The 21,063-nt window shown below is 37.5% G+C and overlaps 1 protein-coding gene across 1 annotated transcript in view; it reads left to right on the top strand.

Moving 5' to 3' along the window:
- The window catches only part of IFT140 (intraflagellar transport 140), a 175,123-nt gene that overhangs the window by 64,670 nt on the left and 89,390 nt on the right, over positions 1-21,063 (top strand). Inside the window, exons 13-16 of the mRNA XM_036738510.1 lie at positions 2,218-2,335; positions 9,271-9,401; positions 13,383-13,551; positions 20,290-20,421. Coding sequence (XP_036594405.1) covers positions 2,218-2,335; positions 9,271-9,401; positions 13,383-13,551; positions 20,290-20,421 — 550 coding nt within the window. The remainder of the gene's footprint in view (positions 1-2,217; positions 2,336-9,270; positions 9,402-13,382; positions 13,552-20,289; positions 20,422-21,063) is intronic.

Raw genomic sequence — 21,063 nt, 5'->3', positions numbered from 1 at the left:
TCCAGTCAGGTTCAGTCACTTGTCTGGAGTCAGAGAAGTAGTACAGAGAGCCAGTTTTTAGACCTCTGTCCTCTGAATCCACATTTAGCATTCTTTCCACTACCAGAAGTGTTGAACATACAATGCCCACGATTCTCCTAGGCATGGCCTAAATCAGATTAAAATGTAATTGGGAAATAGTTGACAAGATAAATAAAAATACAATAAAATACAGATTAAATTACATTTTAAAACTGTCAATGTGTGGCTCTCAAGTACACTTATCAAAGATCAGTGGCCCCTGTTTCTATCTGAGTTTGACATCACTGCCTTCCACCATGCTGCCGTCTTTATATTTAAAACAGCACAGTAACCCATTTATGGTTTCCTTCATTTTGCTTTCCATCTTTTCCAGTCTTTGTTTTTTCTAAAAACAAAACAGAGTGCATAATTGCATGTATGAATCTATAAGTATCTAATTTCTTATGTAGTATGACATAATCAGATTATCTAACAGTTATTAATCAGTTGCAATTTTAGAAGCAAATATGCATGTGTTTTTCCTTTAAATAAATTTATTTAATTTTAGTTTTCAACATTCACTTCCATAAGATTTTTAGTTTTAAATTTTCTCCACCCCTCTCCAAGACAGTGGCATGCAATCTGATAAAGGCTCTACATATACATTCTTATTAAACGTATTTTCACATTAGTCATGTTGTAAAGGAGAATTAGAATGAATGGGAGAAACCATGAGAAAGAAAAAACAAAACGAAAAAAGTGTAAGCAAATAGTATGGTTTGATCTGCATTCAGACTCTGTAGTTCTTTCTCTGATATGCGTGGCATTTTCCATCATGAGTCTTTTGGAGTTGTCTTAGACCCTTGCATTGCTGAGAAGAGCTAAGCCTATCAAAGTCAGTCATCGCACAATGTGGCTGTTACTGTGTACAGTGTTCTCTTGTTTCTGCTCATTTCACTTAGTATCAATTCATATAAGTCTTTCTAGAATTTTCCGAAGTCCACCTGCTCAGTGGATTTGGTTTTAAAACTAAGTATTAGTTTTTATGTCAGAGGAGTGAGATATCCTTGAGGGTGGAAAGATAAAACAAAGAATATTTTCATGACACATTTTAAGATGGGTATTACAGTTTTAAACATAAACTCATTTTGTCTTCTGATGTTGGTATGTTGGTGGGCACATAGCTACCACTCAGAATTTAGAGACTGATTTGTTGACAGGCTCCCAGCCCAATGAAAAAAAGCCCCATACTGTCCAGATGAACAGCTATTTTGTTCTGTGACCTAATATTTGGATACCTCACTGGGTCTGTGCTCTCATCATAGATGCTCTCTACTCCCCATCTAAACCCGGTCATCATTTGCAGCTCTTGTCTTTGATATCCCTTAAATCTTCCATAGAGTGTCAACCCAGCCTGCTGGGTTCCTTCCTGTAATAATGATAACAGTAATATAAAGTTCTCTAAGATTTACACAGTGCTCATTTGTACTTTTGTTTACTACTTACAACAACCTTTTTAGGTTTTGCTATACATATCACCCCCATTTTACAGGTGTAAAGGTTAAGCAACATGCCCAGAGTCATTCTGAGATGTGCACTCAGGTCTTCCCATTTCCATGCCCAGCACCCTGTCCACTGTACCATGGTGCCTTCTGATTCCTTGACATTGCATAGCCACCAAAGGAGTCTATGGAGTGCTCTATGGGTCATCTCTCACTCCTGCTGCAAAGCCAGCTCATCTTCTTTTCTGATCCTACATCTTTCTGATTATCTTTTATACCACCTGGCCTGTGCAGCTTTTGGTAGTTCACACCCACCATGCACTTCTTCCTTGCCTTTTAAGTGACTGTCAGTTATATTTTGTAGAAAACTGATATTCCATGAGGTATAGCTATACAACTGCCCTGAAATAAGATTGTTGCTTAAAAGGTGAGCTTTTGATTCAATAGACAGTTTGGGGCCATTAAAAACATGGTGCCATTTCCCAGAGTGGCCTGTTCCCACGGTCTGTTCAGATTTGAGCCCTTAGGCGTTTTCAGGGTCTGCAAGAACTAATGTACTGATAAGTTAGTCCTGTGCATCATCCATCCACCTAGTGTCCTAGTATAGCCAGTGGGCATTCTTCATCTACTGAGTTGTTACCCATCGTTGAATAATAAGTATTAAATACACATGACAGTAACAGTTGTGTTGAAGTAATTTTGTTTGATTCCACAGAGAGGCCAAAGTGCATTGCAACTGCAAGAACCTGGCGGAGTTAATTCCAGGCATAGGCGGCATTTCTTCCATCAAATGTAACTCCAATGGTAACAAAATCAGCATCCTCCTCCACAAGGTGAGGCCGGAGGCCACAGTGGATTCAGTGCAGAGAGATTCCACTGAGGAAGTGACATGAGGAAATGGGTCCTTACTTCTCTGCTTATTCTTACTTCTCTGCTTCTTATATTCTTGCTTGTTTCAACATGACTTTCACCTCTTTTTCTCTTTGCCTTTTCTTGTATGTCCCCTTTGCATCTTGCTTTCTCCCAACTTTTCTCATTCATCTGTAGCCTTTTCATTTCACTTTCTGTCTTCAACATTCTTCTCAGTTTCTAGCCTACCTCTCCTCTCCCCTCCTCCATTCTGCTTCTTTAGCACATTTTTTCCATGTCTGTGGTGCCTTCCTACTTTCTGAATTGATTGCTCAGCTCCTTCAAAATGGTGTCTTCTGTATCCATGTACTTGGTCTTGTCTAGCTGTCCTGCTAATCTTCATTTATTCCACTACCATTTCTATTTCCTGATGTAGCATAACAATGTGATATTAGAGAAAAGTGTGGTAGTATCTCTTCTTTTTTTGATGGTGAAGATTTTGTTTTAGAAATCATTAAGTATGTCAATACTCTCACTCCTCCATGGCCCAACCCACCATCCCTGTGAATTTGCAAACCAAAACACCCCTCCCAGGTCACCAACCACTGGTATGTGTTATCTCTCCCAATTGGAGTTGGGCTTTTTGAGGGCAGGGACTTTTGTGTTGGTGTGCTTTGAAATGGTAAATGCTTTAAAAATGCTTTTTCATTCAAAAGAAAATAAGAAAGAAATCTTTAGCGGTCTTTTCTACCATTCATTTCTTTTTTGCCTTCTTTCCTGTTTCATCCTTTAATACTCTCCGGAGCACTTTGCTTCGTTGGGGCCCACACCAAGCTCTCTCCAAACTTGTCTATTCCACCACTGATTTTGACTTTTATAAGGCCATACTATTCATGATCTTCCACTGGTATTCTCCATTAGATCTTACAAATTGACGTGCTAAATCACTCTTGTCTTGCCTTGCCATATGTCTTTGCTTAGCTAAGAGCTCAAATGTTTCCTAGTTGAGGAGCGCTCAAAGCTCTTTTTTTCACATTCATAAAACTTCATACATCTTTTGAACTAATAGATATTTATACTACTAAAATCAAACATGCATCACTTTCAAACATTCTGATATCATGATTTATATGTTACATCATGTAACACCATTCTTCCCCAAAACAAATTTTAATCATACATTTGCACCATTCTCTTTGGATTTTTGATCTCTCTCTTCATTCTTCTTCTTATCCTTCTTAAGAACAGTATGAATCTCATCTATAACTGTGGATAAATTTTTGATTGTCTTATTTTAGTTGATTCTCAAATGGCAAATTTGCATTTTCTGAAGTCTTCAGGTTTTCCTGTAGCTGACTGAGGTCCCTTTTGATTTTTCTGAGTTCACAAGTTGGGCTTTTGTTAGAATTTTCCAAATGTAAAAGGTCTTCTCATTCTCACCTGTTTTATCCTCCAGTAACTAGAGCTTCCGCCTATTTCAGCTCTGATCAGAGTTCTTTTACTGTTGGTTGAACTTCTTTAAGAAATTTTTATAAATCTGTGTCAATGTCTATTCCATTCATTTCCTGTTTTTATTTTCAGTTTGTTTACGAGTTGAAAGCTAGGTAATTAATTAGAAAGATGTCAGTGTAGTTGTTTTCCGTATATGTCCCCCACTCCATAAACAAATTACATCAAGAACTGTACCAAAATCTATAGTAATTAAAGATGTAGCAAGAAGAGAAAAAGATGGTAACAACTCCACATAATGTAATGCCTTCAGATAGAATGGTGTCCAACTACTTGACATTCCCATTCATCCTAAACACCCCAAGGGTACATGTACAATTGCCAACAGTCTAAGAGGCTTTACCGAAGTAGTTCCTCTCTGTTCGTGTCAGGAACTTAATATAAAACCCCTGTATAAAATAGCTGTCTATTAACAGAACAGAAAGGGAACATGGCAGGAAAGAACAGATAAGTGGAAAGGAGCTTCTGTACAGAGGAAAAGGCAGCTAAAAACTGAGGTGTATTCCTCTCCCCATAACAGGAACCCAGACAACCTTCACACTTTAACTCCAACTTAAAAAGGCTGAGAGGCCAACTAGCCCTAAGATCTGTACAGGAGAATACATAAACCAGGACTATGGAAGAATAAGGAGCCAAATACTGAGAATGACTGATTCGGGGTATCAGGAATAGAAAAGAAAGGGGTGGGGGAGAGACCTAAAAGAGAAAACTTGGTATAGTCTCTTCCTCCAAGAAGATAAACCAATAACAAGAGTCATAAAATGGAAGGGAAAATGAGCAAGCATTCTAGAAGAGATCACAACATAGTGAATAAAAATTACGTTTTGAAGGAAAGGGGGAAAAAATCCCTAGTAAAAAAAAATGAGCAAGAAAATATATTCTGTATGTTCCCAAAGATCATGGAATAATTGTAAATTCCAGAATGGTTCAAAAGAGAAATTTTAAAGGAAGATATAGATTGGTCAGAAATCAGTAGACAACTTGGAACACAAAATGGAGAATCTCTCCAAAATCTGAAAAACAGATTTGGAACTCAGAAATGTAGAGGTGGAAGAAAATTTGGCAGAACAAAAACAAAAGACAACAACTGGGGAAGAACAGAGGAACAGACTAATACAACTGACCTTGAAGACTGAATGTATAAGGAGAGTCTTAGCATCATCTATCTCTCAGAAAATAATGAAATTTTAAAATTGTAAGTACTACATTGAAGAAAATAATATAAGAAAATTGTCTAGAAGTATGAAAAACAGAAAGCAAGGCTCTAATGGGTAGAATCCCCAGATCACTGGCAAAGAGAACCCCCTGAAACATATAGTGGTTAAATTCCAGAGTTTCAGTGCCAAACAACAGTTATGGAGGCAGCTGAGTGGTGAGGTGGATATAGTGCTAAACATGGAAGCAAGACAACCTTAGTTGCAATCCTTCCTCAGACACTTGCTAGCTGACTGACCCTGGGCAGGTCATTTAACCTCTGCCTGCCTCAGTTTCCTGATCTGTACAATGGGGATAATAACAACACCTGCCAGACAGGGTTTATTTGTGAAGATCAAATGAGTTAACATATATAAAGAACTTTGCGAATCTTAAAGTGCTATATAAATGCTACCTGCTATTAGTAATAAGCTACCAAGTCCTTCAGCTGTGAAGGAAAGTCAATACTAATATCCTAGTTCTACTCCTCACCTATGTTATGATGTCAAAACAGAAATTGGAATTTGCTCTTCTGAAAATCAAAGCAAGATACACTCCAAAATAGCATCCTGAAAAGCTGAACCTAGCAGTCAATTTTTAAAAATACCCCTTCAACAGAGGAGAGGCCTTTGAATCATTCATCCAGAATGTAACAAAGATAAGCAGAACATTTGCCTTAGCCAGTATACCCAAGCAAGGGAAATACAAGAAAGTAAGTAAATATACTGTTAACAAAACTAAGCAACGAATTCAGTTCTCATCCTTCCAGAGTAAGATGAATCTGTTAAAGAGAAAACAAGGAAGAAGCACCAAAGGACAAAAGGATATAAGAGGCTGAAGAGATTTAGTGGAAGAGAAGAAGGAAGAGTTGAATTCATATTCTGTGGGCTAAAATCTAAATTCTCCTAAAGTGAATGTTTTTTTTTTAATGGAAGGACTAACAAAGAAATCATAGGAGGAGAGGCACTACATAGAGGAAAGCTAGAGATATCCTTCCACTTGGCTTGAGTGAAAAGAAAAAAGAGGATAGAATTTCTTCAGTCTCTCACTGAGCATAGGGAGCTTCAGGTGAAATCAATGGAAAAGAGGGACAAAGGGCAGACGAAATGGGCAGGTTGTCTCTTTGTAGAATGGGGAATGATGTAGCACCACTGAAGCATATTCCCATGGAATAGAGTGACAGGAGTTCCGTACTAGCTTTTGTTTTGGGTGTATGGGAAACTTAAGAGACCATCTTCTTTAAGGAAGGGCCATGCTTCTCATGGTTGCCTCCTACCCAGGAAGCTTCTGGACCCAAGTCCAGAACAACCTCAGGAGAACCAATTGTTAAATTTTCAATGTGAGCACTTTGAAAGTATACAAAGTATACAATGAGTACACTTTGAAAATTGACAAATGCTACAAATCAGGGCTTAATTTTTTATTTTTTGGTTGATTGTCTAGTTTTGCGAAAGTGATGGAGAAAATGGTAATAATGCAGATTAAACTTCAAAGTCTGTCCTGCTTACTTTTTTCCCTTTGGAGATCAAGTTGTTAAACATTTACTAGCATACCCCTGATCCTACTCCACAAGAAAAGATATATGGGTCCCTGTTGGTCATCAGCAGCTGTGTGGTAAGGGACCACAGATCCAAAAGTAGGTTGTACTAGCCATTGCAGAGGTGAATGGTGAAGGTAAAGGGAGGGAGTCAGCTTGAGCTTCATAACTCAGGACATAAAACAACAAATCCCACTACACCACACAATCTCCTTAAATTGATATTCATGGGAAGGAAGTCTAGTACTAGAAACTGCATAGTGGAATGGATTAGATTAAGCAACTTCTATTCACCACACCTTGTCTCTCTCAATGCATGCTTATTAAGTAATTGTTTGAGGAGATAGTGAATTTGGAGACAGCAGATGTGGAATGTTGCTACATGGTCAGATGCAGTAACTCTTTGGGCATTTTACATGGAAGGGGTGTGCATATCAGGAAGTGCCTATGTTCTAAAAACAAATGATAGCAATAAAACTTATTTTAACTAGAGGCTGTGGCTTTTTTTTTTCTTCATATAGTTTGGCATTCATTTTGCTCTTTCCTCTAGTGAGCGGGAGTTGCAACAAATATCTAACAGATGTGACTCCCACATTGACGTTGTCTTCTATTCCAGTCTTTTATGTTTCAGTTTTGTTACTTGTTTTTGCCATGTCTGAGGCCTCCTCACCATTTATGTAAATGGAATTTTCAAGCTGTGTAGGCCTGAGGCTTTTGTGTAGTCTTCAAATCTTTGGCCTCTCCCTTTTATTTTTTTTAACCATTGAACCACATTTTACAACTTTGTAAAACCACTTTTCGATGTGCCCACAATTATGTTAAAGTCTCTAGATCTCAGAATATGTATTGATTTACTTTGGAGGCTTTTGTTACCTTTTTAATAGAATTTCTCTACTTCCTCTGCAATAGATGTTGGAGCATAAGCTGCAATTATTCTTATGGTAATATTTTTGCATATATATATATATATTATGAGCATTGCAATATAAATTGACCAAAACACCTCATGAAATGATGCTTCTTGTTGCCTCAGGATACACAGTAAAGTCAATTCCACCACCTCTTTTATTAGGCTTTCCTAGGAGGACCTGTAAACCATTCTTCCATTTTGCTGTTAACTTCCTTTTGTCTTCTGGTTTCCTTTTTAGTGAGAATGCCCAGATTCTTACAATTCAGTTCCTCCAGTACTATGTCAACTCACATGTCATTTTATGAGTATATCACACTTACCAACAGCTAAATGCTTTTGATAGTCTAAAACAGGGTTTCTTAATCTAGGGTCTGTGAACTTAGGGTATTGTATACTTTGATAACTATCTCAGTATAATTAGTTTCTTGGTAATCCTGCATATTTTATTTTATGCATTTAAGAACATTATTCTGAGAAAAGGTCCATAAAGTCCATAGCATAAAAATTGCTAAACACCCATCTAAAATGTGTAATTCTTAGTACTCAGCCCATGTCAGAAGCAGAAGACTGCCACATGGCTCTAACGGCCATTTTGTGTTCTTTCTTTCATAGGTTGTCACGTATAAATAATTCATCATTAAATGGGCATCCTAAAGGTGATCTCTCCATACTTAGCTAGGTTGGTTCTTGGAAAACAATGTAATTGGGACCTTCTGTGAAGCCTTTCTTGCAAGAGAAAACCTGTGAAAGCTTGGCCTTGCAGAACCCAAGGTTACCTCTCCTGCCGCAATGGGGCCTTGGGATAGGACTAGGGTGTAGGGGTTGTGATGTCTTCAAATCTCAGAAAATAGAGTTTTCAAATGTCTATTCGTTTCTGGTTTTCACTCTAGTTTTGCATTTTTTTTGGTGGGGGGGGAGCGGCATAACCCAAGGACTTCATCTGACTGCGTTTTGATTGTATTAGTTTTCACAGCTGTGTCTGAGACTTATATTTTGTACACAAACTCTGGTTATTTTGATGCCATTTGGGGATGGGAGGAAGAAATGTAAAAACAGGGAAAAAAGATCTTGTCCAAATCAACCTAGTTCCCTTTTTTTTTTAGTTTCAATTCATACACATGCACATACACAAATGCACATGTACACACACAGACAAGGAACAGGAATGTAATAAAGTAATGTGAGGAGTAAAATAGGACTGTGATAAGTAATAGACATAGTCATAGGGACGTAGTAAAGAAGACAATAGAGGAAGAAGTGGAAGGATGCCAAAGAGTGGGGACATAGGTAAAAGAGGGTGGGGAAAAGAGTAAAGAATTCCTAATTGTCATAGCTCTTAAGCCCTAGGGAATAAATGTCTCTGGCCATGTTGAACCAAAACCCACAATTTTTTATGTCCCTTTGATTCTAGCCACTTCCACTGGAAAAACATCCCAAATAAGTTGTGATAATAGTTTAATGAACTAGTTTGATATTCAGAAATCTTCAGTCTGTTTTCTTATTCATTGTAAACCATGATCAGTTATGAAAAATAATAATTTAATGACTATAAGGAGTAATTTAAGGCTTAAAATGTGAAAGGCACCAGATGTACCTGAATGTTGTTCCCTGAAAGTCCTGAGTACTCAGTGGGCCAAAATAATGTAAAACATGTCTCTTCTATCCTCAGGATTGATCTCCTTTTAATTTGAAGCACAAAGACCTAGAACAAATGCACTTAGGTAATGGAATCAGCATACATGAGCTTTTTTTTTTCTTTTTCCCAATAGCCTGACAATAGTCTTGATTCCAAAATGTGCTTCTATGATGTTGAAATGGACACAGTCACTGTTTTTGACTTCAAGACTGGACAAACTGATGGAAAAGAAGCATTCTCCTTTATAGGAGAAGAGAATAAAAAGTAAGAAATCTTGGTTTGAGTGTATTAAACTGTTTAATTTTTAGAATATTACAATCTACCATTTTCCAACCTCCAGACAGTGTGTCTTGTTTAAAACCTTTTTTTTTTTTGCACTTTGCTATAGAGACAGGCATTAGTTGGCCTCTGTTGGCCAACTACTAGTGTGTCTACTAGACTCCCACCAGAAGGAATAATAATAATACAAGTAATAATAGTTAACATTTGTATGGTGCTTTACAGTTTGCAAAGCCCTGTGCATGTGTGTGTGTGTGTGTGTGTGTGTGTGTGTGTGTGTATGTATATGTATACACATACATACACAAATATATATGTGGGTATATATACATATATAATTTAAATATATATATATATGTATATATGTGTATATATATGTATAATGTGGGGGGGGATGTGATTCGAACCTCACAATAATCATGTGAATCAGCTACCGTAGATATTATACCTATTTTACAAATATAAGAAACCAAGTTTCAGAAAGGCTAAATGATTTGCCTACAAAAAAGATAGTGAGTGTCAGAGGTAAACTTAAACCCAGTTCTGCATGACCACAGCCCCTTCTGTTATGCCACACCATCTCTGTAGGGAAGGAAGCCTGAAACTGCTGTTGGGAAGAGTCTGTGGGTACATGTCTCTGCCCCTGAACTATGATAGATAAAAGCCAAGATACTGGCCCTAAAAGAACATGATATTCCAGATATGGCTTTACTAGAGCCCAGTACAAGCAGAACTGTCACCATCCTTGTTCTGGACTACCCACCTCTTCTAATGTAGCCTGTGATTACAGATAATACAGCTAAGTGGCGCAGTGGATAGAGCACTGAGTCTAGAGTCAGGAAGCCCTGAGTTCAAATCCAGCCTCAGACACTTACTAGATCTATAACCCTAGAAGAGTGATTTAATCTTTGATTGCTCCAATTTCCTCAGCTGTACAATGGGGATCATAATAGCACCTCTAGGGGTTGTTGTGAGGATCACATGAAATAATATTTGTAAAGCACATAGTAGGTCCTATGCAAATGATAATATTATTATTTTTTTTGTAGCCTCTTTGACTCATTGAGTTTTCAGGTAACCAAAACTCCCAGGTCTTTTTCAACCCTGCGTCCCCTCATATCTTGGACATATATACTTGATTTTTCAACCCAACTGTAGGACTTTGCATTAATCCCTATTAAATTCCTTATGATCACATTTCTAACCCCATAGCTCTATAGCCTGTTGAGATCTTTCTGGATCGTGTTTTCAGCATGTTATCTCTCCTTTCAGGTTTCATGTCATCTGCAGCTTTGATAAACATACTACTATGCTTTAATTCAAGTCTTTAATAAAAATGTTAACAGCACAGAAGTAAATGAAGATCTTTGGGTCCTACAATATTGGTGACTTTCAACCTTGACCCATTAATGACCTTCTTTGCTTCAGGTCATTCAACCAAGTCCAAATCCACCCAACCATACTAAGCCCACATTTCTATCTTGTTCTTGGCAAGGATAGCATAAGAAATTTTTGCCAAATCCCTTACTGAAATCCAGGCATCTTGTGTTACTTCTAATAACACTGTCAAAGAAAAAGAAAAGAAGAAGTAATATAGCAGGTGTGACATTGTTGCTGAAACCATACAAGTCCTTAAGGATTGCCACAAACTATCCTTTTCACAAAACTCCCTAGAATTTCCCTAGGAATCTAAGTAAAGCTACCAAGGCCCAGAGGAGCTAAATGGATCATATGAGATCTCATGGCTAGTTAGGGAAGCTAGTTAACTGGGTAGCAGACCTTCATCTTCCTTCTCCTAATTTAGTGTTTTTTCCATTGCATCTTAGGAGCTAAATATCTTATTTAAGTTAAGATCTCTTGGAAAGGAAGAAAATATGCAGGCATATATTAAAAATGATTATATAAAATTACTGTATTTCAAAAATGTTAAAAATTTCAGTTTAAATACAAATATTTTGTTCTTTTTTATCACTGCTTTCTTTGTCACCTCTCTCATCATCATTCTCTTCTTCCCTGTCTTCTCACAGTGTTATTTTCTTTTTTCTATATAAATGTTTATTGTTATCTTTTTTACCTCACCTAAATTTTCTTCCATACCGCTTCCCCTTTCTAGAAAGTCATCCATTATAATAATTTTTAATGGGGGGAGAAGAAGAGCACCAATGGCCCTTCCCTTCTTCTCCTCCCCCTGCCATCTGCCCCCATCCACATCCACAGGAAAATGAGAGGAACTGTTTTTTCATATGTCTTCTTTTGGGGCTAAGCTTGCCGCAGTGTCATTTTCACACCATTCTCTAACTAAAATTGGCCTTATTTTTTATCCAAACCATTTGGAGGGGGAAGGGGAGAGTAAAGGTGGGAGTGAAGGACTATGTTTTATATACTTGATGAAGTTGAAAGCCCTGAGCTGTAGCATTAAATATTGCCCAGCAGAGTTCACTGTACAACTGAGTGTTTGTACCAGCTGGTCCTGGGAAACGAAAACTCTCAGATCTTCAGCCTTAAAGCAAGGTTCACCTATAGAGACAATGTGGCATAATTGATAAAAGCATTGGACCTGGGCTCAGGGAGAGTCTACCTCATTTCAAATCCTGCCTCTTATACTTATTTGACCCTTAACTAACCTTGAAAAAAATTTGACCCTTGGAAAGTCTCTTAAACTCTCTCAGTCCCAGTTTCCTCATCTGTAAAACTGGGACAGTAACATTAGTATTTTTCTTTCAAGGTACATTTAAGGTCAAATGTTATAATGTATGCAATAAGTTAGGTAACTTGAAAGTGCTATATAAGTGCCTATGTTTTTATTATAACATTTCAGAGAAGCATTTGTGTTATTAAAAAAAATTAATTCTCAATTTAACAAATACAAAAAATGAGCATTTTCTTATACACAGTAGAATAGGAGAGGATATGCATAAGACTGCAAATATTCAATATATAGAACCTAATTTTATTTAAAAGTACATAGGTTCAGTATGTACCTTTCAAAGCTGCCCTGCTTGTCTGTGATTCCTTTTGGCCTTTTTTGTCTCTGCTGTGCATTTTAAAAAATGCTTCAATAAACCTTCCTTCTCCTTTTTTTTTTTGGCAGCTCTATCCTTATTCCCCTGTTCTATTCCCTATTGAAAAAAAAGAAAAGCAAAACCCTTAAAGAAAATAGACATAGTTAAGAAAAACAGATTTCTATATTGTCAATGGCCAAAAAAGTGTGTCTCATTCTGCATCTTGAATCACCCCTCTATTAAAAGGCATGCCTCATAATCAGTACTATAGAATCATGGTTGGACGTTGGCATTGATCAGAGTTCTTAAATTTTTAAAAGTTACTTTTTATTATCATGATTTTTATATTGTTGATATATAAGTTGTTCTGGCTCTGCTCACTTCACTCAGCATCAGTTCATACAAGTCTTCCCAGGTTTCTCTGAAACGATTCCTTTTGTCATTTCTTATATGATATTTCATTACATTCATGTGCCATTATTTGTTCAGCCATTATCCAATAAGTGGGTCCCTTTTTATTCTAATGTTCTCATAATTATCCAAAAGGGAATAGAAATAAATACATTGTAATGATGGCTATAGCCTTAATTTACACTGTATAATTAATTACTGTACAATAGTACTACTACAATAATGTATGTAAAGTGCTGGTAAACTTTAAGGTGCTTTATAAGTGCCCAGTATTAGTACACCATTCCAGATAAACATCTAATATGTTCTTCTACATTTTTTATTCTTAATTTAACAAACACTAGATTTTCATAATTTTATTACTTTTGGCTAAAAGTAATAAAGGGAGGATCACTACAACACATAGAATCTGAGTGTCTAAGTTGATAGTCTTTGGAAAAGATAAGACTATGTTATATTGCTATTTAGTTTAGGCCTTGTTGAAGTTCATGAAGCGAATGTAGTAGTAATGTTCTTCCTGGTATTACAGATATTTCTTCCTTTTTCCATCTAGAAATCCTATTTTGGGGGATCTGAGTCTACTTGATCATATTCCAATCAGCCACTTCTGGGATCAGAGTGAGCCAAGACTTTTTGTATGTGAAGCAGTCCAGGAAGCTATTACTCCCCATCAACAACCTGCTGAAAAGAAACAACCACCCACAGAGAATTCTAGCAGCATGGTACTCCTCTCCCCTGTCTCACTGACTTAGTCTTGCAAGGAGCTAGTGTCATTTGGTAATGTGATTTGTGAGTATGAAAGTAGGCAACCTAGAAAGTGTTAATGATTGTTAGTGATAAAGGTAATTTTATTTGTGGCGTTCTGGATTCACCGTAACAAAGAGAGTAAAGATCAGAAGGTGTTGGTTATAAAGATCAAATTGAAAGATGACCAAAGAGTTGATAAGGGGTTTATAGGTGTGAACCACCATCTGACCAGCATTTTTCTTGCTCCTCATCCCCTATTTTCCTACTGATTGACTTGACCTTGCCAACAGGAAAAAACTAGAGTGTAACTAACATTAGCCAATTTGTGACACAGGCATAAAGACAGACACGCAAACTAGGACATCCTACCTTATTGGCCTGAAGCTTGAAAAAGGCAGACTTGAGGAAAATAAATGGAATTACTAGTTTATACAATAGGTACTAAACTAACATGACTCATCACTATAAGAAGCATTGTAAATGAAGACAGGTGAGATGGTCCATTTGTCCTTCAGTCACACATCTGGCCCCTTCCATCATCTAGAACAGAGCAGAAGCCACAAGTAAGCAGAAGGAAAAAAAATGCAGTTTATTCCTTAAGTGAGAAAATCAAATATTCTCTCAACCCCCTTGAAAATATTAGATAAAAAAGCCTTATTATAGCTTCCAAAAATGATTTGGGTCAATTCATAGATGACAAATCATGCCCTTCCACAAAATATCTATTTGTATTTGAAAAATTTTAGTTTCAAAGATGAGCAATAGATTGTTATGTTGGATGTACCATCCATTGACCCAGTAGGGAAGTTCTTACATAATGTAATCTCAGACATCATACCATCATATTGTTTTCCTGTGTGGTAGGAAGTGGCAAGGGTTCTTTTTATGTTTTAATGATTTGATTAATGATTCAAATACCATACTTTTCAAAAAATAATGTCCCTTTTCAATTTTCTTTCACTCACAATTTCTCATCTGAATGACTTCTTAAAATTTCAGGAATTCTTAGCTGTCAGAGAGGTAGTTTTGTGCTAAGTATTAGGTTCTATATAGTTAAGGGTCCTTGGTGGTCAACTAATTTAGCTAACCCTATTATTTTATTTTTTAAATCATTTTTTCATTTCATTTTTTTGGAGGGGGGAAGGAAGGGCAATTGGGGTTAAGTGACTTGCCCAAGGTCACATGGCTAGTAAGTGTGTCAAATGTCTCAGGTTGGATTTGAACTCAGGTCCTCCTGACTCCAGGGCCCGTGTTCTACTCCCTGTGCCACCTAGCTACCCCTAAATCATTTTTTTTAATCAACAGTATTCTGCCTCCCACCCTCAATTGAGAAAGAAAAAGAAAACACCTATACATAGTCAAGCAAAAAAAAAAAATCTAGCATTGTCCATCTCCAAAAAAGTCTTAATCTGCACTCTGAGTCCATCACCTCTCCATCAGGAGGTGGCAAGTATGTTTCATTATGAGTTCTCTGCAATCATTGTTGGTCATTGTGATGAGTCTTTGAGAGTTTTGTTTTTACGATATTGTTGTCATTATACAAATTGTTCTCCTAGTTCGGCTTACTTCATTTTGTATCAGTTCATGAACATCCTCCCAGGTTTCTCTAAAATCATCCCTGTCATCATTTCTTATGATAAAATAGTATTCCATAACATTTATTTACCATAACTTCTTCAGCCATTCCCTAGTTGATAGGAATTTGCTCAGGTTCCAGTGCTTTACCACTACAACAAAGCTTCTATAAATATTTTTGCATATCCTTGTTAAGAGTTTGTTTTGCTTAGGACTAATACCTTATTTAATTTACTCTCCCTCTTATTCTCCCATTTCCCTTCTTCCCTTACCCTGCTGTGTTGAGTGAAATGTATTTCCATACCTAACTGTGTGTGTGTATATTCTTCCCTCCTTTGGACCAAGTCAGATGAGAGTGACGTCCAAGTGCAGCTGTTCACTCACCCCTTCTTCCATGTTTACATAAACATACTTGTGAATCTCAATTATGTGAGACGATTTTCCCCATCTCTTTTATGCCCCCTTTTATTCCTCTTCCTCTCTATTCTTCTTTTAAGATCATCAAAACATAAGAGAACCACTCCTAGATCCTTTGTCTATTTAGACTCTATGACCTCTGATGGAGTTCTGAGGGAGCACATGTATCATCTCCCCCATATTATAATGTAAACAGTTTATTCTTGTTTAGTCTTTTACAATTGTCCATTCATATTTATGTATCGCTTGACTCTTGGGTTTGCACTTCAAAGTTTCTACTCAGCTCTGGTCTTCTCATCAGAGATACCTGGGAGTCCTCTGTTTAATTAACAATCCATTTTTTTCCCCTGTAGGATTATACTCAGTTTTGCTGGGTAAGTTATTTTTGGTTGTAATCCTATATTCTTTGCCTTCTGGAATATCATATTCTTAGCTCACCATTCCTTTATAGTAATGGCTGCTAAATATGATACAGTCCTGATTGTGGCTGCTCAATTCTTAAATCCTTTCTTTCTTTTCTTTCTTTGTCTTAGGTTGCTTGTGCAATATTTTTACTTTTACCTTGAATTTCTAGATTTTGGATATAATGTTCCTAGCAGCGTTTATTTTGGGATTTCTTTCGGGAAGACAGCAGTGGATTCTTTCTATTTCTACTTTGCCTTCTGGTTCTAAGAGATCTGGGCAGTTTTCCCTAAAGAGTTCTTGCAATATGATGTCTAGGCTCTTTATTTGGTCATGGCTTTCAGGTAGCCCAGTGATTCTTAAACAATCTTTCTTCAATCTCTTTTCCAGGTCAGTTGTTTTCGCTGTGAGATACTTTACATTTTCTTCTATTTTTTTCAGTCTTTTGACTTCGTTTTAATATTACTTGTTGTCTTGCAGTCATAATCTCTTTGGGCTGTTCCAATTTTCAAGGAGTTTATACAGCTTAGGCAAGGTTTTGTGTCTCTTGTGCCAGGGTGTTAAATTCTTTTCCAGTTTTTTCTTCCATAGCTTTCATTTCTTTTCCAGATTTTTTTTAGCAGTTTTATTTATAAAAATATTTGAAACTTTTTTAAACTCTGCTTCATCCCTCCCAGGAATCCTAATTGAATTTTTCCGAAGCTGCGTTTTTCTTGTAGTCTTTATATGTAGATCTTTTGAAGTCATTTTCTTCATCTGGGTTTATGTCTTGAGTGTCCCTGTCACCGTAATAGCTCTTTATGGTGGGATTCTTTTTTTTATTTGCTCATTTTTCCACCCTACTTTCTGACTTTAGATTTTATGTTAGGGTCAGACTCTTCACTTTTTTGGAGGAAATCTTGGGTCTGAGCTTGTGTCCTCTAGGGTCTTGCTGCTGCTTTCTTAGAGCATTAAATGTTGTGTTATTCCAGAATCTCAGGGACTAGTCAAGCTGAAGACCTACAAGCTAGGCTTCAAAATAGTCTAGTCCTAGCAAAGTCTGATCCCTGACCTTTTGGTGTGAACTCTATAAGTTCCTGACCTGGATTTTGGTTTGAGCAACACAACTGTGGGTTTATTCCTAGACTCAGCTACTAACAGTTAACTGGAAAGCTGTGCTGGTTCAGAATGAAAGAATTGCAGGCTTCCCTTTGTTCTGGGATTCCTGCCTGGTTTATTCCACTGAAGGCTTCAGACTGGGATAGGAACTAGAACTAAGACCCCACTCACCTCGTGAGGTCAGAGTCATGTGACTGTAGTTTGCTTCTGAAATTGCTTCTTTCTCAGTATACAGTTTAAGGCCTAGAACTTCTTCTCACTCTGGAACACCACTCCTAGGTACAGGTACCCTCCTCATTCAGTCCTGGATCTATGACTCAATATTGAGTAGTAGAAAATAAACCTGCCAGTTGGCACTCTGCACAAATTTAGGCCCCTATAAGTTGTGTTCACAATCTTTTTGCCCTGGGACACTGCCTCTCCCTGAACTGAAGTGTTCCTTGCTGCTATTATTGATGAAACCCAGGTCTGAGAGTTCTCGTGACCCTCTTTCTCCCTGTTATAATCTTGAGTTGCTGAGATCTCCCTATGAAGACTCTAGGGTGTTTTCTAAATCTGTTTTGAGGAGTTGTGGTATAAAGGTCAGCCTTGCTTCTTCCTGCTACTTCACCATTTTGGCTTCATCTTGCCAATGGTTCTTAAAAAGATGAATTTGAGAAGGATAGGTAAACCTGACAGGCTGCACATGGAAAAATAATCCATGCTGGAAGTATATAATTTTATTTTTTAATAATTTTTTTCTAATTACATATAAAAACAATTTTGAACATTCATTTTTTTTTTGGAGGGGGGAAGGCAGGGCGATTGGGGTTAAGTAACTTGCCCAAAGACACACAAGTGTGTCAAGTGTCAAACATTCATTTTTTAAAATTTTGAGTTCCAAATTCTCTCTCCCAATCCCTACCCTTTCCCTTCCCTAAGATGGTAAGCAATTTGATACAGGTTATACATGTGTAATCATGCAAAACATCTTGGAAGTATATAATTTTAAATGTGCTTAACGACTGACTTTCAAGATGTCTCCAATAGTGGAAGATTTCCAAAAAATGCAAAATACTAAAAGGTGGTATTTTTATTATTTTTTAAAGTGACCAAAGACATTAGCAAGTGACCCATATGTCTACTTTCTGACCTCTATAATATTTTGGTAAGAATGAACTATACACACATCAAAGGTATCCTTGATGAAAAAGAGAAGGCAGCAGCAACTAATTTTCTTCCACAAGTCTACATCTTCAGTTACATAATTTCCTGAGACTTACAGAGTCAATCACTCAAGAAATATTTACTAAGTGCCAACATGTGTCAGGCACTGTGCTAAATGCTAGGGATACAAAGAAAGGCAAAAAGATAGTCCTTGCCCTCAAGGAGCTCAAATTCTAGTGAGGGAGACAAAATGCAAACAACTATGGACAAAAAATATAGATACAGGCATACACACACACACACACACACACACGAAATAATCAGCAGAGGGAAGGCACTAGAATTAACAGGTATTTCTGTAGAAGGTGGGTTTTCAACTGGGACTTGAAAGAAGCCAGGAGGCAGAGATGGGGAAGGAGAACATTACGGGAAAGATCATTCCAGGAATTGGGAACTGCCAGGGAACATGCCCAGAATCAGAATATGGAATGTCTTATGAGAAGAACAGTCAGGAAGTCTGTTGTTTGGTGTCACTGCACCAAAAAGATTGTGTGGTGGTATGAAAAGACTAGAAAGGGGGTGGGGGTGGGTCCCTGAGTTATACAGGGCTTTAAAGGCCAAACAGGATTTTGTATTTGATCCTGGAGATGTGATAGAGATCCACTGGAGTTTACTGAGTAGGGAGATGACATGATCAGACTTGTGCTTTAGGAAGATCACTTTTCACAGTGGAGTGGAGGGTAGACTTGAGTAGGGAGAGACTTGTGGCAGGCTAGTGTAAGAATCCAGGCAGGCAGAAATGAAGGTCTGCACTAGGGTGGTGGCAGTATCAGAGGAGAGAAGGGGGCGTATTCGAAAGATGTTAGGAAACAACAAGCCTTGCCAGCACTCCTTGGCAACTGATGTTGTGTTGATTGCATCAAAACCTTTAACAATGCAGTACCTCCTCGGCAAGATCCACAGCCACTTAAAAAACAATTTGGCCAAGCCAGCTACACAAGGAAAAACAAATTAGGTGAAGAGTACATATTTCCCAAATTATGGCATGTCGTTAAATAGGTGACCACCAGTACATATGTCTTGACAGGTAAAGACTTTGACAAGATGTTGGTCTTTTCCCAGAATTGAATAGGATAAGAATATCAAGCTATATTTAACTTGGAAAATTATGCAAACTTTTCAGTGATTTCAAGTGTCTCACTGACAAAAGCCTGTCTTTTTTTAAACACCAATATTCTCTAATGATGCTATATGGCTACAAATCATGATCTCAGAAGAATTACAATTTCAGGTGACTCAAAGGGCAATGGTAAGTATAAGTAGGTTGTGGCAAATTACCAGTGATGACTGGTATGTGACAAATGTCACAGTGAAGGGTGTGTATGACTAGAAGAGGAAGTGGGTTAGTCTTGTAGAGAGAATAAGAGTGAACAGATGGATAGACAATACAAGTATTGCACTGAAACTACACCTACGTGTATCTATAATATGCATGTATGTATGCACATATACCTGTGTGTATACATATGTATGCATATATCTTTTTTCAAAACAGTGGAAGACCTCTAGTATCTTGGGTATGTCTACGTATACGGAATCTATGAAAAGGAACAGAAAAGAACCGTTGAGAATGAGAAGGCAGAGGTGGATTGTAATTCACAAACCAGTGGAGGGAATATTGACACTAGTCTGAAATCATGGGGGCATGGAAGTATGGAAGGAAAAAAGACTTAGGAATAGATATCCATTTGAAAACAAAATAGAAGGTCTTGACAGGAAATAAGACTCAAGTTTGCTTATGTTTTTTCTCTTCAGAGAGATCATTCCTTTTGCTCTAAGGGGAAAAAATGTAGAATGATGTTTTGGCCCTTTGCTTTAATGAGGAAGCTGTGTGTGTGCGTGTACATGTGCATGTGTGTGCATGTGTGCGTGTGTGTGTGTGCGTGTGTGTGTGTGTGTGTGTGTTTTCCTTTTAAGTGGATTCTGGGAAGTGAAAATAATGGAAAATAAAAACAAAATTTAAAAAGAATATTGCCACATCAAAACCAAAACAATACTTTTTCTCCCCCTTCTAGGCAGATGTTTTGATTATATCATTCTTCAGCACTGAAGAACATGGCCTCTTGCTTCAAGATAGCTTTCCACGGCCTTCTACCTACCAGGCTCTTCTGGGTATTGAGGTGCCACATTATTACTTCACAAAAAAAGTGAGTCTTCCATTGAAAAGATTAATTTTCTGATCTTTTATTTCCCTGGCTAAGCCCTGGTCAATACCAAGTTTTCCATTGTTCTAAAATATGAGTTGGCTCCACAGCGTTTATTATTTTGAAGACCATATGCCATAATTTAGCACCCAAAATGTACGGCAAATACTAAGGATTTCATTTTAGAAGTCTTATAATGAAAGAGTACTGAAGTGGGAGGAGTGAGGCTTTGGTTCTAGGCCTGGGACAGGTTGAGTGCTGGAGTGGAGAGAAGGCTCACCATCCAGAGAGGCTCCAGCTTAAATCCCACTGGATAACCAAGGGCAGCTCCTTTGATCTTTCTACACATTAGCTTTATCATTTGTAAAATGGGAATAATCAATCCTACCCACCTCTTGGCCTGTTGTGATGCTTCAATTAAATAATATTTGGAAAGCCACATGGAAACCTTGGTGTGCTGTCCAAGTGCCAGCTATTCTCCTCCACCCTCCACATAGAGCTGTTATTAAGCTCTATGATCTCAAGGATCCCTTTCTGGATCCTCAGTTTCCTTACTGTTCAGATGAAGGGAGTTGAACAAGGTGTCCCCTAAGGTCCCCTACACCTCTAGTTTTCTGTGAGTCTATGATTCCTATGTTTTTGGCT

The sequence above is a fragment of the Trichosurus vulpecula genome, chromosome 9, assembly GCF_011100635.1.
Source record: "Trichosurus vulpecula isolate mTriVul1 chromosome 9, mTriVul1.pri, whole genome shotgun sequence".
Lineage (NCBI taxonomy): Eukaryota > Metazoa > Chordata > Mammalia > Diprotodontia > Phalangeridae > Trichosurus > Trichosurus vulpecula.
This window is presented reverse-complemented; position numbering and strand designations above follow the sequence as displayed.